The following is a 27,404-nucleotide window of genomic DNA, read 5'->3' on the forward strand; positions in this document are numbered from 1 at the left end:
AGTGATATTCTTGTACATAGGGGCAGTATTATAGCAGTTGTATTCTTGTACATAGGGGCAGTATTCTATGATTATTTCTAGGTGATATGATTGAACTCTATATGATGATAGTGTCTGGCCTGTGGTCAGGGTGATGTCGCTTGTTACCTGCAGGTGAATGTGGGGCTATAATTCCTGTGGTTGTTTGGGGGGTGCTTGTGTCCCCGTTCTATGAAGGTAAGCAGCCCATCCTCCGAAGACTAGTAGATCTTTTTAACTAGAACCTGAAGACCCACCTCTTCCGACAAGCCTACAACCTGCAGTAACCACCGATTGACCAAACCGCTGCATGACCAGCTCTACCCTCTCCTCCTGTATCCTCACCCATCCCTTGTAGATTGTGAGCCCTCGCGGGCAGGGTCCTCTCTCCTCCTGTACCAGTTGTGACTTGTATTGTTAAAGATTATTGTACTTGTTTTATTATGCATACCCCTCCTCACATGTAAAGCGCCATGGAATAAATGGCGCTATAATAATAAATAATAATAATAATAACTACTAGCCGCTGAGTATCGCTGTCGCTGTTGTAGAGTGGTGCAGCCTTGTTGACAAGGCGTGTTGGTGAGGAATTAGCCCCTCGCACACACAATACACAGCGATGTGACGCCGACCTTGTGCTCATCTTCTATCTTCTATCATTTCTTTTAATCTCTTCAGAATTTTGTCTGGACACTTCTCACAGCTGGAGGGTTGTTACAGTTGCAGCCTGCCTGTGCCCTAATCTGCCAGGATACAGCTTGCTACAATGTATCAGACGGTATAATAGGCTGTTTTGCTGCAGAGGGATTTTCAGACTGGATGCAACTGTAACAAACCCTCAGCTCTGTAGTATCCAGTCTTGACCTTTTGCTCCTTTGATGTGAAATAAGATCCGGACACCAAGAAATTCACTTGAATTTTTAATGCGCGATTCAAGGTCTGAGATTTATGGAAACCCAGATGATCACCGGACGGGCGCGGAGCGTCATCGTACGGCACCGAGTCGTGACATTTGCAGTTTTCTTGTCTGAATAACAAATTACATTTTCTATCCAAGTCTCTGAAGATTCGCGAGGATGAGGCTTGGGATTGGTCAAAGGCACCGAGTGATGGAGGAGGAGTCAGACAGTAGGCCCCAACTCCATATTATTGCAGCTCCTATCAATAACAGAGAGTGGGATAAATCTATACATCTCCCTGTTGGAGCCGCCACTCCTCCAGGTATGTGGGGGGACGAGGAGCCCACCTCTTCCTGGGGAAAGAGCTCACACAGCGACAACGACAGGATACATGCTCCAATTACAGCCAGAGCTGCGCTCGCTGTTCTGTCATTACTCCATATCTGCTCCAATCACAGCCAGGGCTGCGCTCGCTGTTCTGTCATTACTCCATATCTGCACCAATCACAGCCAGGGCTGCGCTCGCTGTTCTGTCACTACTCCATATCTGCACCAATCACAGCCAGGGCTGCGCTCGCTGTTCTGTCACTACTCCATATCTGCACCAATCACAGCCAGGGCTGCGCTCGCTGTTCTGTCACTACTCCATATCTGCACCAATCACAGCCAGGGCTGCGCTCGCTGTTCTGTCACTACTCCATATCTGCACCAATCACAGCCAGGGCTGCGCTCGCTGTTCTGTCACTACTCCATATCTGCACCAATCACAGCCAGGGCTGCGCTCGCTGTTCTGTCACTACTCCATATCTGCACCAATCACAGCCAGGGCTGCGCTCGCTGTTCTGTCACTACTCCATATCTGCACCAATCACAGCCAGGGCTGCGCTCGCTGTTCTGTCACTACTCCATATCTGCACCAATCACAGCCAGGGCTGCGCTCGCTGTTCTGTCATTACTCCATATCTGCACCAATCACAGCCAGGGCTGCGCTCGCTGTTCTGTCATTACTCCATATCTGCACCAATCACAGCCAGGGCTGCGCTCGCTGTTCTGTCACTACTCCATATCTGCACCAATCACAGCCAGGGCTGCGCTCGCTGTTCTGTCACTACTCCATATCTGCACCAATCACAGCCAGGGCTGCGCTCGCTGTTCTGTCACTACTCCATATCTGCACCAATCACAGCCAGGGCTGCGCTCGCTGTTCTGTCACTACTCCATATCTGCACCAATCACAGCCAGGGCTGCGCTCGCTGTTCTGTCATTACTCCATATCTGCACCAATCACAGCCAGGGCTGCCCTCGCTGTTCTGTCATTACTCCATATCTGCACCAATCACAGCCAGGGCTGCGCTCGCTGTTCTGTCATTACTCCATATCTGCACCAATCACAGCCAGGGCTGCGCTCGCTGTCCTGTCACTACTCCATATCTGCACCAATCACAGCCAGGGCTGCGCTCGCTGTTTTGTCACTACTCCATATCTGCACCAATCACAGCCAGGGCTGCGCTCGCTGTTCTGTCATTACTCCATATCTGCACCAATCACAGCCATGGCTGCGCTCGCTGTTCTGTCACTACTCCATATCTGCTCCAATCACAGCCAGGGCTGCACTCACTGTTCTGTCATTACTCCATATCTGCACCAATCACAGCCATGGCTGCGCTCGCTGTTCTGTCACTACTCCATATCTGCTCCAATCACAGCCAGGGCTGCGCTCGCTGTTCTGTCATTACTCCATATCTGCACCAATCACAGCCAGGGCTGCACTCACTGTTCTGTCATTACTCCATATCTGCTGCAGTCACTATTCTGTCTTTACTCTATACCTTACCCATGATGCAGTGCAGGTGGAGGTGCCTTGTACAACACTGACAGCTGCTCCAGATGTGGCTAGAGTACAAGGCGGTGCATCAGTATCAGGCCTGGATCACACATACGCGAGATACGGCCGAGTCTCACAGGTGAAAACCCAGATCTGGCACCGGCACTCCAGAGCAGAACGTGCGGCTCCATGTATTGCTGTGCGGCTGCACGCTCTGCTCTGGAGTGCCGGGGCCAGAGCTGGGTTTTCACCTGCGAGACTCGGCCGTATCTCGCGTATGTGTGATCGCGACCTTAGGTGTAGATTAACCTGGGAGATGCAGATGAGGAGGGGGCCGAATATAAGGCACTTAATACTAATCAACACAAACGACATAATCCGATCATGAGGATGAGCAGCGGAGATCCTGGATCTCTCCATCACCAGAGGCCCTGGACCCCGTCCTCCACCCGTCACCAGAGGTCCTGGACCCCGTCCTCCACCCGTCACCAGAGGCCCTGGCCCCCGTCCTCCACCCGTCACCAGAGGCCCTGGACCCCGTCCTCCACCCGTCACCAGAGGTCCTGGACCCCCGTCCTCCACCCGTCACCAGAGGTCCTGGACCCCCGTCCTCCACCCGTCACCAGAGGTCCTGGACCCCGTCCTCCACCCGTCACCAGAGGCCCTGGACCCCGTCCTCCACCCGTCACCAGAGGTCCTGGACCCCGTCCTCCACCCGTCACCAGAGGTCCTGGACCCCGTCCTCCACCCGTCACCAGAGGTCCTGGACCCCGTCCTCCACCTGTCACCAGAGGTCCTGGACCCCCGTCCGCCACCCGTCACCAGAGGTCCTGGACCCCGTCCTCCACCCGTCACCAGAGGCCCTGGACCCCGTCCTCCACCCGTCACCAGAGGCCCTGGACCCCGTCCTCCACCCGTCACCAGAGGTCCTGGACCCCGTCCTCCACCCGTCACCATGGCACATGCGCTGCAGGCACTTCGCTATAATCACATCTTATAATCTCCCCATCACCTCCAGAGCTGAAATCACTATTCTGCCGGAGTTGGCTGCTTCTGCATTACAAACAGTGTAGAGAACTCTCGGTCCTTTACTACACAATGCAGCTTGTTCCCACCATGCACCACAGTGGACTATGCAATTTACAGCCCAGCCTCATTCGTAGGTGCTGCTTTGGATGTGACTGGAGTAGAAGATCTGATGCGAGTTAGGACTTGTAACGCTTTCCGTCATGTTTTGGAGCCACACCACATTGAAACTCCGAACATCCCTAAACATTCACACCCCTGCCCAAGCCTCCAGAACCCACTGCCCTTACTTCCCTTCCCCCATCGGTGTCTGCAGCAGCCGGCGTGTCCCCATGATACAAGAGGCGGCGCTGGCCGATCCGGCTCTCTGGTGACCACAGGCGGCACCAGAACATTCATTGTGCCCAGTGCTGTGGAGGGATGGGATTACTTAATGCCAGTGTGATCCACAGCGCCCCCACAGGATGGATGGGGCATCAGCGTCCTGTGGGATTTGCTGCTAGTAATTATTAGGTGCGGAACGGCTGAACCAGACGCAACATCCTGCAAGTCCACATTCAGATTTATAGGGAACAAATATTTAAGGTGATGGCAGGCGGCTCCGCGACCCACGTCACCACCCAGGGCCCGCCTATACCCCACCAGGGCCCGCCTCACCGCCCCAGGACCACCACCTCCCCCCAGGGCCCGCATATACCCCACCTGGACCTGCCTCACCACCCAGGGCCCGCCTATACCCCACCAGGGCCCGCCTCACCGCCCCAGGACCACCACCTCCCCCCAGGGCCCGCATATACCCCACCTGGACCTGCCTCACCACCCCAGGGCCCGCCTCACGACACCTCGATAACCTCCATGCTGCCGGAGAAGCTGTTCTGGCTGCCAACCTTACCCAGCTCCTCTCGGGACCGGCCGTCCACCAGTTCATTTCCAAACTCCATTTGGCAGCTGCGCCTTTTAAATTGCTTTTCGAAGGGACTTTCTTCGTGCCAGCTGCGCCGAGAGTCCCCGTGGGTGCTCGGCTTCTGCCTCCTGCGCACTGCGCAGCAAGGGTCGGCGGGCAACTGTCCGCAGCTGAAGGCCGTGAAGTTTCCCCCTCCGTACAGAGCAGACGCCGAGTAGAAGTGGGAAGGGACGTCGGGGGTGAAGTACCAGCTGCCGGTCAGCGAGGAGGCCCGAGTCGCCAAGATGTCCGAGTGCCAGTCCTTCATACCCAGCGCCGGCTTGGACAGGTGCTGTTGACTGCTGGACAGTCCAAACAGAAAGTTACTTTTGCGATTGTCCTCCATGCTCCCGCTACGGAACAGTGGAGCCGCCAGGGACCGGGCGCCGCTGCGGCTCATCATCTGCTGCTGCCGCGCTTTACTTTCTGCTTGCCGGCAGGGGCTAGGCTGCTCCGGGACCCTTGCTGCCGCCTGCTCACGGTCAGGGCTGGCCTCCGGGGTCTGCTCCGACACCTCCTCCACAGGGGAGAACTGGAACATCTTGCTGCTACCTCCGTCATGGCTGCTGGAAGCGTTGTAGAACTCCTTGTGCTCCTCGGAGGAGGAGGAGGCAGAGACGGCTGCGCTGCCCGTGCTGCAGTAAGACACGGACTTGATGTCCAGGGAGAAGGAACGCTTCATCTTATTGCTGTCCTCCAGCTTCTCCCGCTGGGACACGTGCAGCCCGTTGATGCCCTGCAGCAGAGGAGCCGCGTCTTCCTCCTGCATTTTCTCAGCTGAGGTAGGGTGAGCGAGCGGTGGACTCGCTGGCTGCGGAGGAAGCTCCGCCGGGGGGCCGCCGTGCTCCAGCTGCAGCTTCCGTTTGCAGACCGGGGTTGTCTGGCCCGTCGGAGTCTTGATCTTCTTCTCGAAGTCCAGGAGCTGCCCCAGGAAGTTGAAGTTCGGGGAGATGGTCGGTCTCTTCTCCTTTACGAACCTGCGGAGAGAAGCGAGAGGTCAGAACTGCTCCGATCTCCGAGGCGCCGCCATCACACCCAGCGGCTCCCGCCCAGAGAGGGGCGTCACCTATAAGCCTCATCCAGGGTCATGTCCATCCTCTTCATGATGTAGGCGATGGCGATTGTCGCAGAGCGCGAGATTCCCGCCAGGCAGTGGACCAGGACACGCCCGTTGGAGGCCTTCGCCTTTTCTGTGCAACAGGAAAAAAAAATAAAAAATTTACTAAATATGATGGCGGGATGGGGCAGGGGTGGGGTCACTGGTCAGAAGCCCCTCCCACCACCGCGAGACCTCACCTATGAAGTCCACAGACTTGTCCAGCCACGGCAGGATCTTCTCACAGAAGCTGTCGTTCACCGGGACGCGCAGGAAGTGAGAGTCGCAGATGAAGTCGGGTTTGGGGCAGGTGTTACTCGCGTTCAGGACAAAACCAATCTCGTTCTGCTGCATCAGCTCCTGCGGAAGGAGGAAATCGCAGAGATTGGGCCGATCAGCGGCGACCACAGAGGACGAGGAACAACTGCACTGGAATAAACGGTCGCTGTGATCACTGCGCCAATTTCTCCATATCAGGTGGCACACCTCAGGGCTACTGGCCCTTTAAATCTGCAGCTATTCGGCTCCTCACCTTGTTGAGGACGTCCCGCTGGCAGCCCAGGTAGAGATGAGGCAATATCCGCGTGGGGCCGGCGCTGGACACGGGGAGACACGGCTGAGAGATGCAGGTGGGGACGATGGAGGCTTTCCCTTCACACAAGCCAGGGAAGTACGAGGAAAACTGGTAAAAGCCACCTGGAAAAGAGGAACGAGCAGGTAAGAGAGTGCCGAAAAACAGCAGGAAAGCGACAAAACAACTGGTGAGAAAGCGCTAAAAAACAGCAGGTGGGAAAGTGACAAAAAAACAGCATGTAGGAAAGCGACAAAAAAACAGCATGTAGGAAAGCGACAAAAAAACAGCAGGTGGGAAAGCGCCAAAAAACAGCAGGTGGGAAAGCGCCAAAAAACAGCAGGTGGGAAAGCGCCAAAAAACAGCAGGTGGGAAAGCGCCAAAAAACAGCAGGTGGGAAAGCGCCAAAAAACAGCAGGTGGGAAAGCGCCAAAAAACAGCAGGTGGGAAAGCGCCAAAAAACAGCAGGTGGGAAAGCGCCAAAAAACAGCAGGTGGGAAAGCGCCAAAAAACAGCAGGTGGGAAAGCGCCAAAAAACAGCAGGTGGGAAAGCGCCAAAAAACAGCAGGTGGGAAAGCGCCAAAAAACAGCAGGTGGGAAAGCGCCAAAAAACAGCAGGTGGGAAAGCGCCAAAAAACAGCAGGTGGGAAAGCGCCAAAAAACAGCAGGTGGGAAAGCGCCAAAAAACAGCAGGTGGGAAAGAGCCAAAAAACAGCAGGTGGGAAAGAGCCAAAACACCCGCAGGCGGGAAAGCGCCAAAAAACCCGCAGGCGGGAAAGCGCCAAAAAACCCACAGGTGGGAAAGCGCCAAAAGACCCGCAGGCGGGAAAGCGCCAAAAAACCCGCAGGCGGGAAAGCGCCAAAAAACCCGCAGGCGGGAAAGCGCCAAAAAACCCGCAGGTGGAAGAGTGCCAAAAAACAGCAGGTGGGAAAGCGCCAAAAAACAGCAGGTGGAAAAGCGCCAAAAATGACTAAGGCCCCTTTCACACATCAATGGATTGCGACTGATGGCAAAAAACCTGAATTTTGAAAGGAAAAAAAAAAAAAACAGATCCAGCGACTGATGCTGCCGGATCCGTTTTTTTCTCATAGATTTGTATTAGTGACGGATGGCCTCACGTTTCATCTGCCGTTAGCCGGTTCCATTGAAAATTGTCTGTCGGCCGGAGACAACAGACAGTAACAATTTTTATGTACGTCGAAAAAACGGACAGCGACAGATACATCGCCGTCCATCGTTTGCTCGAATGGAAGCCAATGGCGACGGATTCCTTTTTTTTCCGCTAGTTGGATCCATCCAAAAAAACGGATCCGTCGCATCAGTTTTTTACAATCTGTGACGGATCTGTCGATCCAACGGATTGTGACTGACGGCAAAAAACAGATGTGTGAAAGGGGCCTGACCCCTCCAAACTAGTGGGAACGCGGCTCAGCAAGAGCAAATCGGGGGATTACACAGAACATGACAAACGACTGTCACTGAATACAGACATCTGTAACCAGAGGCTGAAGATCAGCACTGTCCGGACAGCTGTCACAGCTGAGGGTTTGTTACACTGCATCCACACTGCGCAACAAAGGAACAAGTCTCTGCCGTCCTGAGGTTTTACTATTGGATCCAAAGTGGACGGACGCCGATACCTGACAGGAGATGCACGTGGCTGAACAGCTTCTCCAGCTTTCCCAGCAGAACAAAAAGGAAACAGTCAGTGGGCAGGGAGGCGACGTCCGCCGAGCTCTGATCGTACACAACGACCTGCTGCACCTGACACTCCAACTCCACCTGCAGAGAAAAGAGGGGACAGGGGGTCAAAAAGAGCACAGACATCAGCGACAGTGCACAGTACCACCCCCCGTGTATACACACCGTACGGTACCACCCCCCGTACATACACCGCACGGTACCACCCCTGTGTATACACCGCATGGTACCACCCCCCCGTGTATACACCGTACGGTACCACCCCCCGTACATACACCGCACGGTACCACCCCTGTGTATACACCGCATGGTACCACCCCCGTATATACACACCGCACGGTACCACCCCCCCGTGTATACACCGCACAGTACCACCCCCGTACATACACCGCACGGTACCACCCCCCGTGTATACACCGCGCGGTACCACCCCCCCCCCCCCATATATACACACCGCACGGTACCACCCCCCGTACATACACCGCACGGTACCACCCCTGTGTATACACCGCATGGTACCACCCCCGTATATACACACCGCACGGTACCACCCCCCCGTGTATACACCGCACAGTACCACCCCCGTACATACACCGCACAGTACCACCCCCGTACATACACTGCACGGTACCACCCCCGTACATACACCGCACGGTACCACCCCCCGTGTATACACCGCACGGTACCACCCCCGTACATACACTGCACGGTACCACCCCCCGTACATACACCGCGCGGTACCACCCCCCCGTGTATACACCGCACAGTACCACCCCCGTACATACACCGCACGGTACCACCCCCCGTACATACACCGCACGGTACCACCCCCCCCCCATATATACACACCACACGGTACCAACCCCCCCATATATACACACCGCACGGTACCACCCCCCGTACATACACCGCACGGTACCACCCCTGTGTATACACCGCATGGTACCACCCCCGTATATACACACCGCACGGTACCACCCCCGTACATACACCGCACGGTACCACCCCTGTGTATACACCGCACGGTACCCCCCCCCCCCCATATATACAAACCGCGCGGTACCCCCCCCCCCCATATATACACACCGCACGGTACCACCCCCCCATATATACACACCGCACGGTACCACCCCCCGTACATACACCGCACGGTACCACCCCCGTACATACACCGCACGGTACCACCCCCCGTACATACACCGCGCGGTACCCCCCCCCCCCCATATATACAAACCGCGCGGTACCCCCCCCCCCCCCATATATACACACCGCACGGTACCACCCCCCCATATATACACACCGCACGGTACCACCCCTCGTACATACACCGCACGGTACCACCCCTGTGTATACACCGCACGGTACCACCCCTGTGTATACACCGCATGGTACCACCCCCGTATATACACACCGCACGGTACCACCCCCCCGTGTATACACCGCACAGTACCACCCCCGTACATACACCGCACGGTACCACCCCCCGTACATACACCGCGCGGTACCACCCCCCCATATATACACACCACACGGTACCAACCCCCCCATATATACACACCGCACGGTACCACCCCCCGTACATACACCGCACGGTACCACCCCTGTGTATACACCGCATGGTACCACCCCCGTATATACACACCGCACGGTACCACCCCCCCGTGTATACACCGCACAGTACCACCCCCGTACATACACCGCACGGTACCACCCCCCGTACATACACCGCGCGGTACCACCCCCCCATATATACACACCACACGGTACCAACCCCCCCATATATACACACCGCACGGTACCACCCCCCGTACATACACCGCACGGTACCACCCCTGTGTATACACCGCATGGTACCACCCCCGTATATACACACCGCACGGTACCACCCCCCCGTGTATACACCGCACGGTACCACCCCCCGTACATACACCGCGCGGTACCACCCCCCCCCCCCATATATACACACCGCACGGTACCACCCCCCCGTGTATACACCGCACAGTACCACCCCCGTACATACACCGCACGGTACCACCCCCCGTACATACACCGCGCGGTACCACCCCCCCCATATATACACACCACACGGTACCAACCCCCCCATATATACACACCGCACGGTACCACCCCCCGTACATACACCGCACGGTACCACCCCTGTGTATACACCGCACGGTACCACCCCCGTATATACACCGCACGGTACCACCCCCGTACATACACCGCACGGTACCACCCCTGTGTATACACCGCACGGTACCACCCCCGTATATACACACCGCACGGTACCACCCCCCCGTGTATACACCGCACAGTACCACCCCCGTACATACACCGCACGGTACCACCCCCCGTACATACACCGCGCGGTACCACCCCCCCCATATATACACACCACACGGTACCACCCCCCCCCCATATATACACACCGCACGGTACCACCCCCCGTACATACACCGCACGGTACCACCCCTGTGTATACACCGCATGGTACCACCCCCGTATATACACACCGCACGGTACCACCCCCCCGTACATACACCGCACAGTACCACCCCCGTACATACACCGCACAGTACCACCCCCGTACATAAAGCACACAGTACCACCCCCGTATATACACACCGCACGGTACCACCCCCGTATATACACACCGCGCGGTACCACACCCCGTGTATATACACCGCACAGTACCACTCCTCCTGTATATATACACCGCACAGTACCACTCCTCCTGTATATATACACTGCACAGTACCACTCCTCCTGTACATGTACACTGCACAGTACCACTCCTCCTGTACATGTACACTGCACAGTACCACTCCTCCTGTACATGTACACTGCACAGTACCACTCCTCCTGTACATATACACTGCACAGTACCACTCCTCCTGTACATATACACTGCACAGTACCACTCCTCCTGTACATGTACACTGCACAGTACCACTCCTCCTGTATATGTACACTGCACAGTACCACTCCTCCTGTATATATACACTGCACAGTACCACTCCTCCTGTATATATACCCTGCACAGTACCACTCCTCCTGTATATATACCCTGCACAGTACCACTCCTCCTGTATATATACACTGCACAGTACCACTCCTCCTGTATATATACACTGCACAGTACCACTCCTCCTGTATATATACACTGCACAGTACCACTCCTCCTATGTATATATACACTGCACAGTACCACTCCTCCTGTATATATACACTGCACAGTACCACTCCTCCTATGTATATATACACTGCACAGTACCACTCCTGTATATATACACTGCACAGTACCACTCCTCCTGTATATATACACTGTACAGTACCACTCCTCCTACGTATATATACACTGCACAGTACCACTCCTCCTACGTATATATACACTGCACAGTACCACTCCTCCTATGTATATATACACTGCACAGTACCACTCCTTCTATGTATATATACACTGCACAGTACCACTCCTCCTGTATATATATACTGCACAGTACCACTCCTCCTGTATATATACACTGTACAGTACCACTCCTCCTGTCCTGTATATATACACTGCACAGTACCACTCCTCCTGTATATATACACTGCACAGTACCACTCCTCCTGTATATATACACTGCACAGTACCACTCCTGTATATATACACTGCACAGTACCACTCCTCCTGTATATATACCCTGCACAGTACCACTCCTCCTGTATATATACCCTGCACAGTACCACTCCTCCTGTATATATACACTGCACAGCACCACTCCTCCTGTATATATACCCTGCACAGTACCACTCCTCCTGTATATATACACTGCACAGTACCACTCCTCCTGTATATATACACTGCACAGTACCACTCCTCCTGTATATATACACTGCACAGTACCACTCCTCCTGTATATATACACTGCACAGTACCACTCCTCCTGTATATATACACTGCACAGTACCACTCCTCCTGTATATATACCCTGCACAGTACCACTCCTCCTGTATATATACACTGCACAGTACCACTCCTCCTGTATATATACACTGCACAGTACCACTCCTCCTGTATATATACCCTGCACAGTACCACTCCTCCTGTATATATACACTGCACAGTACCACTCCTCCTGTATATGTGCACTGCACAGTACCACTCCTCCTGTATATATACCCTGCACAGTACCACTCCTCCTGTATATATACACTGCACAGTACCGCTCCTCCTGTATATATACACTGCACAGTACCACTCCTCCTGTATATATACACTGCACAGTACCACTCCTCCTGTATATATACACTGCACAGTACCACTCCTCCTGTCCTGTATATATACACTGCACAGTACCACTCCTCCTGTATATACACTGCACAGTACCACTCCTCCTGTCCTGTATGTATACACTGCACAGTACCGCTCCTCCTGTATATATACACTGCACAGTACCGCTCCTCCTGTATATATACACTGCACAGTACCACTCCTCCTGTATATATACACTGCACAGTACCACTCCTCCTGTCCTGTATATATACACTGCACAGTACCACTCCTCCTGTATATACACTGCACAGTACCACTCCTCCTGTATATATACACTGCACAGTACCACTCCTCCTGTCCTGTATATATACACTGCACAGTACCACTCCTCCTGTATATATACACTGCACAGTACCACTCCTCCTGTATATATACACTGCACAGTACCACTCCTCCTGTATATATACACTGCACAGTACCACTCCTCCTGTATATATACACTGCACAGTACCACTCCTCCTGTCCTGTATGTATACACTGCACAGTACCGCTCCTCCTGTATATATACACTGCACAGTACCGCTCCTCCTGTATATATACACTGCACAGTACCACTCCTCCTGTCCTGTATATATACACTGCACAGTACCACTCCTCCTGTATATATACACTGCACAGTACCACTCCTCCTGTATATATACACTGCACAGTACCACTCCTCCTGTATATATACCCTGCACAGTACCACTCCTCCTGTATATACACTGCACAGTACCACTCCTCCTGTATATATACACTGCACAGTACCACTCCTCCTGTATATATACACTGCACAGTACCACTCCTCCTGTATATATACACTGCACAGTACCACACCCCTGTATATATACACTGCACAGTACCACTCCTCCTATGTATATATACCCTGCACAGTACCACTCCTCCTGTATATACACTGCACAGTACCACTCCTCCTGTATAAATACACTGCACAGTACCACTCCTCCTGTATATATACACTGCACAGTACCACTCCTCCTGTATATATACACTGCACAGTACCACTCCTCCTGTATATATACACTGCACAGTATCACTCCTCCTGTATATATACACTGCACAGTACCACTCCTCCTGTATATATACACTGCACAGTACCACTCCTCCTGTATATATACACTGAACAGTACCACTCCTCCTGTATATATACACTGCACAGTACCACTCCTCCTATGTATATATACCCTGCACAGTACCACTCCTCCTGTATATACACTGCACAGTACCACTCCTCCTGTATAAATACACTGCACAGTACCACTCCTCCTGTATATATACACTGCACAGTACCACTCCTCCTGTATATATACACTGCACAGTACCACTCCTCCTGTATATATACACTGCACAGTATCACTCCTCCTGTATATATACACTGCACAGTACCACTCCTCCTGTATATATACACTGCACAGTACCACACCCCTGTATATATACACTGCACAGTACCACTCCTCCTATGTATATATACACTGCACAGTACCACTCCTGTATATATACACTGCACAGTACCACTCCTCCTGTATATATACACTGCACAGTACCACTCCTGTATATATACACTGCACAGTACCACTCCTCCTATGTATATATACACTGCACAGTACCACTCCTCCTGTATATATACACTGCACAGTACCACTCCTCCTGTATATATACACTGCACAGTACCACACCCCTGTATATATACACTGCACAGTACCACTCCTCCTATGTATATATACACTGCACAGTACCACTCCCCCTGTATATATACACTGCACAGTACCACTCCTCCTGTATATACACTGCACAGTACCACTCCTCCTGTATATATACACTGCACAGTACCACTCCTCCTGTATATATACACTGCACAGTACCACTCCTCCTGTATATATACACTGCACAGTACCACTCCTCCTGTATATATACACTGCACAGTACCACTCCTCCTGTATATATACACTGCACAGTACCACTCCTCCTGTATATATACACTGCACAGTACCACTCCTCCTGTATATATACACTGCACAGTACCACTCCTCCTGTATATATACACTGCACAGTACCACTCCTCCTGTATATATACACTGCACAGTACCACTCCTCCTGTATATATACACTGCACAGTACCACTCCTCCTATCCTGTATATATACACTGCACAGTACCACTCCTCCTGTATATATACACTGCACAGTACCTCTCCTCCTGTATAAATACACTGCACAGTACCACTCCTCCTGTATATATACCCTGCACAGTACCACTCCTCCTGTATATATACACTGCACAGTACCACTCCTCCTATCCTGTATATATACACTGCACAGTACCACTCCTCCTGTATATATACACTGCACAGTACCTCTCCTCCTGTATAAATACACTGCACAGTACCACTCCTCCTGTATATATACACTGCACAGTACCACTCCTCCTGTATATATACACTGCACAGTATCACTCCTCCTGTATATATACACTGCACAGTACCACTCCTCCTGTATATATACACTGCACAGTACCACTCCTCCTGTATATATACACTGCACAGTACCACTCCTCCTGTATATATACACTGCACAGTACCACTCCTCCTGTATATATACACTGCACAGTACCACTCCTCCTGTATATATACACTGCACAGTACCACTCCTCCTGTATATATACACTGCACAGTACCACACCCCTGTATATATACACTGCACAGTACCACTCCTCCTATGTATATATACACTGCACAGTACCACTCCTGTATATATACACTGCACAGTACCACTCCTCCTGTATATATACACTGCACAGTACCACTCCTCCTATGTATATATACACTGCACAGTACCACTCCTCCTGTATATATACACTGCACAGTACCACTCCTCCTGTATATATACACTGCACAGTACCACTCCTCCTGTATATACACTGCACAGTACCGCTCCTCCTGTATATATACACTGTACAGTACCACTCCTCCTATGTATATATACACTGCACAGTACCACTCCTCCTGTATATATACACTGCACAGTACCATTCCTCCTGTATATATACACTGCACAGTACCACTCCTCCTGTGTATATACACTGCACAGTACCACTCCTGTATATATACACTGCACAGCACCACTGTATATACACTGTACAGGAGGAGTACCACTCCTCCTGTATATATACACTGCACAGTACCACTCCTCCTGTCCTGTATATATACACTGCACAGTACCACTCCTCCTGTGTATATACACTGCACAGTACCACTCCTGTATATATACACTGCACAGCACCACTGTATATACACTGTATATACACAGTACCACTCCTCCTATGTATATATACACTGCACAGTACCACTCCTCCTGTATATATACACTGCACAGTACCACTCCTCCTGTATATATACACTGCACAGTACCACTCCTCCTGTATATACCCTGCACAGTACCACTCCTCCTGTATATATACACTGCACAGTACCACTCCTCCTGTATATATACACTGCACAGTACCACTCCTCCTGTATATATACACTGCACAGTACCACTTCTCCTGTATATATACACTGCACAGTACCGCTCCTCCTGTATATATACACTGCACAGTACCACTCCTCCTGTATATATACACTGCACAGTACCACTCCTCCTGTATATATACACTGCACAGTACCACTCCTGTATATATACCCTGCACAGTACCACTCCTCCTGTATATATACACTGCACTGTACCGCTCCTCCTGTCCTGTATATATACACCGCACAGTACCACTCCTCCTGTATATATACACCGCACAGTACCCTCCTCCTGTATATATAGATAGATTAGCGAAATTAGGATTATTTAGTCTAGAAAAAAGACGACTGAGGGGCGATCTAATAACCATGTATAAGTATATAAGGGGACAATACAAATATCTCGCTGAGGATCTGTTTATACCAAGGAAGGTGACGGGCACAAGGGGGCATTCTTTGCGTCTGGAGGAGAGAAGGTTTTTCCACCAACATAGAAGAGGATTCTTTACTGTTAGGGCAGTGAGAATCTGGAATTGCTTGCCTGAGGAGGTGGTGATGGCGAACTCAGTCGAGGGGTTCAAGAGAGGCCTGGATGTCTTCCTGGAGCAGAACAATATTGTATCATACAATTATTAGGTTCTGTAGAAGGACGTAGATCTGGGGATTTATTATGATGGAATATAGGCTGAACTGGATGGACAAATGTCTTTTTTCGGCCTTACTAACTATGTTACTATGTTACTATGTTACTATATACACTGCACAGTACCACTCCTGTATATATACCCTGCACAGTACCACTCCTCCTGTATATATACACTGCACAGTACCACTCCTCCTGTATATATACACTGCACAGTACCACTCCTCCTATCCTGTATATATACACTGCACAGTACCACTCCTCCTGTATATATACACTGCACAGTACCTCTCCTCCTGTATAAATACACTGCACAGTACCACTCCTCCTGTATATATACACTGCACAGTACCGCTCCTCCTGTATATATACCCTGCACAGTACCACTCCTCCTGTATATATACACTGCACAGTACCACTCCTCCTATCCTGTATATATACACTGCACAGTACCACTCCTCCTGTATATATACACTGCACAGTACCTCTCCTCCTGTATAAATACACTGCACAGTACCACTCCTCCTGTATATATACACTGCACAGTACCACTCCTCCTGTATATATACACTGCACAGTATCACTCCTCCTGTATATATACACTGCACAGTACCACTCCTCCTGTATATATACACTGCACAGTACCACTCCTCCTGTATATATACACTGCACAGTACCACTCCTCCTGTATATATACACTGCACAGTACCACTCCTCCTGTATATATACACTGCACAGTACCACTCCTCCTGTATATATACACTGCACAGTACCACTCCTCCTGTATATATACACTGCACAGTACCACTCCTCCTGTATATATACACTGCACAGTACCACACCCCTGTATATATACACTGCACAGTACCACTCCTCCTATGTATATATACACTGCACAGTACCACTCCTGTATATATACACTGCACAGTACCACTCCTCCTGTATATATACACTGCACAGTACCACTCCTCCTATGTATATATACACTGCACAGTACCACTCCTCCTGTATATATACACTGCACAGTACCACTCCTCCTGTATATATACACTGCACAGTACCACTCCTCCTGTATATATACACTGCACAGTACCACTCCTCCTGTATATACACTGCACAGTACCGCTCCTCCTGTATATATACACTGTACAGTACCACTCCTCCTATGTATATATACACTGCACAGTACCATTCCTCCTGTATATATACACTGCACAGTACCACACCCCTGTATATATACACTGCACAGTACCACTCCTCCTATGTATATATACACTGCACAGTACCACTCCTGTATATATACACTGCACAGTACCACTCCTCCTGTATATATACACTGCACAGTACCACTCCTCCTATGTATATATACACTGCACAGTACCACTCCTCCTGTATATATACACTGCACAGTACCACTCCTCCTGTATATATACACTGCACAGTACCACTCCTCCTGTATATATACACTGCACAGTACCACTCCTCCTGTATATACACTGCACAGTACCGCTCCTCCTGTATATATACACTGTACAGTACCACTCCTCCTGTATATATACACTGCACAGTACCATTCCTCCTGTATATATACACTGCACAGTACCACTCCTCCTGTGTATATACACTGCACAGTACCACTCCTGTATATATACACTGCACAGCACCACTGTATATACACTGTATATACACAGTACCACTCCTCCTATGTATATATACACTGCACAGTACCACTCCTCCTGTATATATACACTGCACAGTACCACTCCTCCTGTATATATACACTGCACAGTACCACTCCTCCTGTATATACCCTGCACAGTACCACTCCTCCTGTATATATACACTGCACAGTACCACTCCTCCTGTATATATACACTGCACAGTACCACTCCTCCTGTATATATACACTGCACAGTACCACTCCTGTATATATACCCTGCACAGTACCACTCCTCCTGTATATATACACCGCACAGTACCCTCCTCCTGTATATATAGATAGATTAGCGAAATTAGGATTATTTAGTCTAGAAAAAAGACGACTGAGGGGCGATCTAATAACCATGTATAAGTATATAAGGGGACAATACAAATATCTCGCTGAGGATCTGTTTATACCAAGGAAGGTGACGGGCACAAGGGGGCATTCTTTGCGTCTGGAGGAGAGAAGGTTTTTCCACCAACATAGAAGAGGATTCTTTACTGTTAGGGCAGTGAGAATCTGGAATTGCTTGCCTGAGGAGGTGGTGATGGCGAACTCAGTCGAGGGGTTCAAGAGAGGCCTGGATGTCTTCCTGGAGCAGAACAATATTGTATCATACAATTAGGTTCTGTAGAAGGACGTAGATCTGGGGATTTATTATGATGGAATATAGGCTGAACTGGATGGACAAATGTCTTTTTTCGGCCTTACTAACTATGTTACTATGTTACTATGTTACTATATACACTGCACAGTACCACTCCTGTATATATACCCTGCACAGTACCACTCCTCCTGTATATATACACTGCACAGTACCACTCCTGTATATATACCCTGCACAGTACCACTCCTCCTGTATATATACACTGCACAGTACCACTCCTCCTGTATATAGACACTGCACAGTACCCCTCCTCCTGTATATATACACTGCACAGTACCGCTCCTCCTGTATATATACACTGCACAGTACCGCTCCTCCTGTATATATACACTGCACAGTACCTCTCCTCCTGTATATATACACTGCACAGTACCTCTCCTCCTGTATATATACACTGCACAGCACCACTCCTCCTGTATATATACACTGCACAGTACCACTCCTCCTGTATATATACACTGCACAGTACCTCTCCTCCTGTATATATACACTGCACAGTACCTCTCCTCCTGTATATATACACTGCACAGTACCTCTCCTCCTGTATATATACACTGCACAGTACCTCTCCTCCTGTATATATACACTGCACAGTACCTCTCCTCCTGTATATATACACTGCACAGCACCACTCCTCCTGTATATATACACTGCACAGTACCACTCCTCCTGTATATATACACTGCACAGTACCTCTCCTCCTGTATATATACACTGCACAGTACCTCTCCTCCTGTATATATACACTGCACAGTACCTCTCCTCCTGTATATATACACTGCACAGCACCACTCCTCCTGTATATATACACTGCACAGTACCACTCCTCCTGTATATAGACACTGCACAGTACCACTCCTCCTGTATATATACACTGCACAGTACCACTCCTCCTGTATATATACACTGCACAGTACCTCTCCTCCTGTATATATACACTGCACAGTACCTCTCCTCCTGTATATATACACTGCACAGTACCTCTCCTCCTGTATATATACACTGCACAGTACCTCTCCTCCTGTATATATACACTGCACAGTACCTCTCCTCCTGTATATATACACTGCACAGCACCACTCCTCCTGTATATATACACTGCACAGTACCACTCCTCCTGTATATAGACACTGCACAGTACCACTCCTCCTGTATATATACACTGCACAGTACCACTCCTCCTGTATATATACACTGCACAGTACCTCTCCTCCTGTATATATACACTGCACAGTACCTCTCCTCCTGTATATATACACTGCACAGTACCTCTCCTCCTGTATATATACACTGCACAGTACCTCTCCTCCTGTATATATACACTGCACAGCACCACTCCTCCTGTATATATACACTGCACAGTACCACTCCTCCTGTATATATACACTGCACAGTACCTCTCCTCCTGTATATATACACTGCACAGTACCTCTCCTCCTGTATATATACACTGCACAGTACCTCTCCTCCTGTATATATACACTGCACAGCACCACTCCTCCTGTATATATACACTGCACAGTACCACTCCTCCTGTATATAGACACTGCACAGTACCACTCCTCCTGTATATATACACTGCACAGTACCTCTCCTCCTGTATATATACACTGCACAGTACCTCTCCTCCTGTATATATACACTGCACAGTACCTCTCCTCCTGTATATATACACTGCACAGCACCACTCCTCCTGTATATATACACTGCACAGTACCACTCCTCCTGTATATAGACACTGCACAGTACCTCTCCTCCTGTATATATACACTGCACAGTACCACTCCTCCTGTATATATACACTGCACAGTACCACTCCTCCTGTATATATACACTGCACAGTACCACTCCTCCTGTATATATACACTGCACAGTACCACTCCTCCTGTATATATACACTGCACAGTACCTCTCCTCCTGTATATATACACTGCACAGCACCACTCCTCCTGTATATATACACTGCACAGTACCACTCCTCCTGTATATAGACACTGCACAGTACTCCTCCTCCTGTATATATACACTGCACAGTACCGCTCCTCCTGTATATATACACTGCACAGTACCACTCCTCCTGTATATATACACTGCACAGTACCACTCCTCCTGTATATAGACACTGCACAGTACCGCTCCTCCTGTATATATACACTGCACAGTACCACTCCTCCTGTATATATACACTGCACAGTACCTCTCCTCCTGTATATATACACTGCACAGTACCACTCCTCCTGTCCTGTATATATACACTGCACAGTACCACTCCTCCTGTATATATACACTGCACAGTACCGCTCCTCCTGTCCTGTATATATGCACTGCACAGTACCACTCCTCCTGTCCTGTATATATGCACTGCACAGTACCACTCCTCCTGTCCTGTATATATACACTACACAGTACAACTCCTCCTGTATATATACACTGCACAGTACCACTCCTGTATATATACACTGCACAGTACCTCTCCTCCTGTATATATACACTGCACAGTACCACTCCTCCTGTATATATACACTGCACAGCACCACTCCTCCTGTATATATACACTGCACAGTACCACTCCTCCTGTCCTGTATATATGCACTGCACAGTACCACTCCTCCTGTCCTGTATATATACACTACACAGTACAACTCCTCCTGTATATATACACTGCACAGTACCACTCCTGTATATATACACTGCACAGTACCTCTCCTCCTGTATATATACACTGCACAGTACCACTCCTCCTGTATATATACACTGCACAGCACCACTCCTCCTGTATATATACACTGCACAGTACCACTCCTCCTGTATATATACACTGCACAGTACCACTCCTCCTGTATATATACACTGCACAGTACCACTCCTCCTGTATACATACACTGCACAGTACCACTCCTCCTGTATATATACACTGCACAGTACCACTCCTCCTGTATATATACCCTGCACAGTACCACTCCTCCTGTATATATACCCTGCACAGTACCACTCCTCCTGTATATATACCCTGCACAGTACCACTCATCCTGTATATATACACTGCACAGTACCACTCCTCCTGTATATATACACTGCACAGTACCACTCCTCCTGTATATATACACTGCACAGTACCACTCCTCCTGTATATATACACTGCACAGTACCACTCCTCCTGTATATATACACTGCACAGTACCACTCCTCCTGTCCTGTATATATACACTGCACAGTGCAGCTCCTCCTGTATATATATACTGCACAGTACCACTCCTCCTGTATATATACACTGCACAGTACCACCCCTCCTGTATATATACTGCACAGTACCACTCCTCCTGTATATATACACTGCACAGTACCACTCCTCCTGTATATATACACTGCACAGTACCACTCCTCCTGTATATATACACTGCACAGTACCACTCCTGTATATGTACACTGCACAGTACCACTCCTCCTGTATATATACACTGCACAGTACACTCCTCCTGTATATATACACTGCACAGTACCACTCCACCTGTATATATACACTGCACAGTACCACTCCTCCTGTATATATACACTGCACAGTACCACTCCTCCTGTATATATACACTGTACAGTACCACTCCTGTATATATACACTGCACAGTACCACTCCTGTATATATACACTGCACAGTACCACTCCTGTATATATACACTGCACAGTACCACTCCTGTATATATACACTGCACAGTACCGCTCCTCCTGTATATATACACTGCACAGTACACTCCTCCTGTATATATACACTGCACAGTACCACTCCTCCTGTATATGTACACTGCACAGTACCACTCCTCCTGTATATATACACTGCACAGTACCACTCCTCCTGTATATATACACTGCACAGTACCACTCCTCCTGTATATATACACTGCACAGTACCACTCCTCCTGTATATATACACTGCACAGTACCACTCCTCCTGTATATATACACTGCACAGTACCACTCCTCCTGTCCTGTATATATACACTGCACAGTACCACTCCTGTATATATACACTGCACAGCACCACTCCTCCTGTATATATACACTGCACAGTACCACTCCTGTATATACACACTGCACAGTACCACTCCTCCTGTATATATACACTGCACAGTACCACTCCTCCTGTCCTGTATATATACACTGCACAGTACCACTCCTGTATATATACACTGCACAGTACCACTCCTCCTGTATATATACACTGCACAGTACCACTCCTGTATATACACACTGCACAGTACCACTCCTCCTGTATATATACACTGCACAGTACCACTCCTCCTGTATATATACACTGCACAGTACCACTCCTCCTGTATATATACACTGCACAGTACCACTCCTCCTGTATATATACACCGCACAGTACCACCCCCCGCGTATATAAACCGCGCAGTACCACCCCCGTACATACACCGCATAGTACCACCCCGTATATATACTGCACAGTACCACCCCCCGTGTACATACACCCCGCATGGTACCACTCCCATATATACACACTGCACAGCAACACAGTAGGTGCACCAGTAAGGGTCAGATGGGAGTAGTAGTAGGTGCACTAGTGAGGGTCGGATGGGAGTAGTAGTAGGTGCACCAGTGAGGGTCGGATGGGAGTAGTAGTACGTGCACCAGTGAGGGTCGGATGGGAGTAGTAGTACGTGCACCAGTGAGGGTCAGATGATAGTAGTAGTAGGAGCACTAGTGAGGGTCAGATGGGAGTAGTAGTAGGTGCACTAGTGAGGGTCGGATGGGAGTAGTAGTAGGAGCACCAGTGAGGGTCGGATGGGAGTAGTAGTACGTGCACCAGTGAGGGTCGGATGGGAGTAGTAGTACGTGCACCAGTGAGGGTCAGATGGGAGTAGTAGTACGTGCACCAGTGAGGGTCAGATGGGAGTAGTAGTAGCTGCACCAGTGAGGGTCAGATGGGAGTAGTAGTACGTGCACCAGTGAGGGTCAGATGGGAGTAGTAGTACGTGCACCAGTGAGGGTCAGATGATAGTAGTAGTAGGTGCACTAGTGAGGGTCGGATGGGAGTAGTAGTAGTAGGAGCACTAGTGAGGGTCGGATGAGAGTAGTAGTAGGTGCACTAGTGAGGGTCGGATGATAGTAGTAGTAGGAGCACTAGTGAGGGTCGGATGAGAGTAGTAGTAGGTGCACTAGTGAGGGTCGGATGGGAGTAGTAGTAGGAGCACTAGTGAGGGTCGGATGAGAGTAGTAGTAGGTGCACTAGTGAGGGTCGGATGGGAGTAGTAGTAGTAGGAGCACTAGTGAGGGTCGGATGAGAGTAGTAGTAGGAGCACTAGTGAGGGTCGGATGATAGTAGTAGTAGGAGCACTAGTGAGGGTCGGATGAGAGTAGTAGTAGGTGCACTAGTGAGGGTCGGATGATAGTAGTAGTAGGAGCACTAGTGAGGGTCGGATGAGAGTAGTAGTAGGTGCACTAGTGAGGGTCGGATGATAGTAGTAGTAGGTGCACTAGTGAGGGTCGGATGATAGTAGTAGTAGGTGCACTAGTGAGGGTCGGATGGCAGTAGTAGTAGGAGCACTAGTGAGGGTCGGATGATAGTAGTAGTAGGTGCACTAGTGAGGGTCGGATGATAGTAGTAGGTGCACTAGTGAGGGTCGGATGATAGTAGTAGTAGGTGCACTAGTGAGGGTCGGATGATAGTAGTAGTAGGTGCACTAGTGAGGGTCGGATGATAGTAGTAGTAGGTGCACTAGTGAGGGTCGGATGATAGTAGTAGTAGGTGCACTAGTGAGGGTCGGATGATAGTAGTAGTAGTTGCCGTTTACCTTCTGCTTGGCGGAGTGCTGGATGAGCTCTGTGATCTGCACCTTGTCCTGCTGTAGCCGCCTCTTCATCAGTTTGGAGCAGTTGATGTTGATGGCCTCCAGGATGTGGGACATGTTATAATCCACGAAGGGGCGGCTGTCGATCAGGAGAACTTTCTCCGCGCCGCTCTCCATCCACGTTACCAGCTTGTCAACAGTCAGCACTCGGCAGCGCGGTCCCATGGCAGCCATGGCCCACCTCCTGCCAGTCACACACACAGGGGTCAGTAAGGTGCGGCCCTCAGGGCCGAGAGGACCCCATCCTCCTCCATGACCGAATGTAAAAGCATTGCCCAAAGGGCCGGGGGGATCTGCTGCCGCTGCGATCTCCGATGTGTCGTTACGACATCACTGCCTCCTGCCGCAGAGGTGACAAGAAGCGACGGATCCTGGAAAGGAAACACAGAAATGGTGAAATAATCCGCACGTGTGGGCCGTCAATAGCAGCTCCGCAGGGGCACCGGTCCCCCACATCCTGAGACAAGCCCCCCAAACAAAGACCACAACTGGTGCAGGAGGAGGCGGCGGTCACCTATCTGGAAACCTGAGGGCGGCTCGGCCTCTCCCCATCATCGCTCCATGAGGGGTTTTTTCCTTCCCCAGTAAAGTTCCCAGCAGATGAGGGATCCTCTGAACATTAACTGGGGGACAGCAGAGAAAAGTTATAGCCCGAGCAGAAACTTCCCCGATGTCATGTGACCATCAGCGCAGAAGACGCAGAATCCAAATCCCTGCAACATATCATGTCATGTGCTCCAGTCACATCCAAAGCTGCATTCAGGCGCTCAGGTGGAAGGTAGGCGCCAGTCTGAGTAATGTCACCGCTGATCTCTGGTGACGGATAGGAGACATTCTCAGTGATGTCACCGCTGATCTCTGTTGATGGATAGGAGGCATTCCCAGTGAGGTCACCTCTGATCTCTGGTGATGGATAGGAGGCATTCCCAGTGATGTCACCGCTGATCTCTGGTGATGGATAGGAGGCATTCTCAGTGATGTCACCTCTGATCTCTGGTGATGGATAGGAGGCATTCCCAGTGAGGTCACCTCTGATCTCTGGTGATGGATAGGAGGCATTCTCAGTGATGTCACCGCTGATCTCTGGTGATGGATAGGAGGCATTCTCAGTGATGTCACCTCTGATCTCTGGTGATGGATAGGAGACATTCTCAGTGATGTCACCGCTGATCTCTGGTGATGGATAGGAGACATTCTCAGTGATGTCACCGCTGATCTCTGGTGATGGATAGGAGACATTCTCAGTGATGTCACCGCTGATCTCTGGTGATAGATAGGAGACATTCTCAGTGATGTCACCTCTGATCTCTGGTGATGGATAGGAGACACTCTCAGTGATGTCACCTCTGATCTCTGGTGATGGATAGGAGGCATTCTCAGTGATGTCACCTCTGATCTCTGGTGATGGATAGGAGGCATTCTCAGTGATGTCACCTCTGATCTCTGGTGATGGATAGGAGGCATTCTCAGTGATGTCACCGCTGATCTCTGGTGATGGATAGGAGGCATTCTCAGTGATGTCACCTCTGATCTCTGGTGATGGATAGGAGACATTCTCAGTGATGTCACCGCTGATCTCTGGTGATGGATAGGAGACATTCTCAGTGATGTCACCGCTGATCTCTGGTGATGGATAGGAGACATTCTCAGTGATGTCACCTCTGATCTCTGGTGATGGATAGGAGACATTCTCAGTGATGTCACCGCTGATCTCTGGTGATGGATAGGAGGCATTCTCAGTGATGTCACCGCTGATCTCTGGTGATGGATAGGAGACATTCTCAGTGATGTCACCGCTGATCTCTGGTGATGGATAGGAGACATTCTCAGTTATGTCACCTCTGATCTCTAGTGATGGATAGGAGGCATTCTCAGTGATGTCACCGCTGATCTCTGGTGATGGATAGGAGGCATTCTCAGTTATGTCACCTCTGATCTCTAGTGATGGATAGGAGGCATTCTCAGTGATGTCACCGCTGATCTCTGGTGATGGATAGGAGGCATTCTCAGTGATGACACCGCTGATCTCTGGTGATGGATAGGAGGCATTCTCAGTGATGTCACCGCTGATCTCTGGTGATGGATAGGAGACATTCTCAGTGATGTCACCGCTGATCTCTAGTGATGGATAGGAGGCATTCTCAGTGATGTCACCTCTGATCTCCGGTGATGGATAGGAGGCATTCTCAGTGATGTCACCGCTGATCTCTGGTGATGGATAGGAGGCATTCTCAGTGATGTCACCTCTGATCTCTGGTGATGGATAGGAGGCATTCTCAGTGATGTCACCGCTGATCTCTGGTGATGGATAGGAGGCATTCTCTGTGATGTCACCGCTTATCTCTGGTGCTGCTCTGCTGACCATGCCCACGTACTTGTCCGCTGGTGACCTATGTTGTATCTTGTGTAACGTTTTGCCTCGACTGTAGGGATAAAGTCCGGAGCTGTTATCAGCGGTCGTCTGGATGAAATCATGTGATCTTTGGCCTTGTAACAAAATAACCTCATGCACAGATAAGGGGGAGCGGTGATCTCACGCGGGGCGGTCACAACTGTGCACATCACTCCGTCAGCCATATTGGTTGGCACCCAACTTTCCCACAGTCAGATCAGATGAAGTCACTGA

General features: G+C 50.1%; 1 protein-coding gene across 1 annotated transcript in view; it reads right to left on the reverse strand.

The window, feature by feature from the left end:
* Window positions 1-925: 925 nt before the first annotated feature.
* The window catches only part of DUSP16 (dual specificity phosphatase 16), a 31,182-nt gene continuing 4,703 nt past the window's right edge, over window positions 926-27,404 (reverse strand). Inside the window, exons 2-7 of the mRNA XM_069762865.1 lie at window positions 24,722-25,149; window positions 8,020-8,161; window positions 6,340-6,503; window positions 6,008-6,167; window positions 5,778-5,901; window positions 926-5,688 (exon numbers count right to left, since the gene is read on the reverse strand). Of these exons, the coding sequence (XP_069618966.1) occupies window positions 4,602-5,688; window positions 5,778-5,901; window positions 6,008-6,167; window positions 6,340-6,503; window positions 8,020-8,161; window positions 24,722-24,952 (1,908 nt within the window). The 5' untranslated portion in view covers window positions 24,953-25,149 and the 3' untranslated portion in view covers window positions 926-4,601. The remainder of the gene's footprint in view (window positions 5,689-5,777; window positions 5,902-6,007; window positions 6,168-6,339; window positions 6,504-8,019; window positions 8,162-24,721; window positions 25,150-27,404) is intronic.

Source organism: Ranitomeya imitator, chromosome 4 (assembly GCF_032444005.1).
Source record: "Ranitomeya imitator isolate aRanImi1 chromosome 4, aRanImi1.pri, whole genome shotgun sequence".
NCBI lineage: Eukaryota > Metazoa > Chordata > Amphibia > Anura > Dendrobatidae > Ranitomeya > Ranitomeya imitator.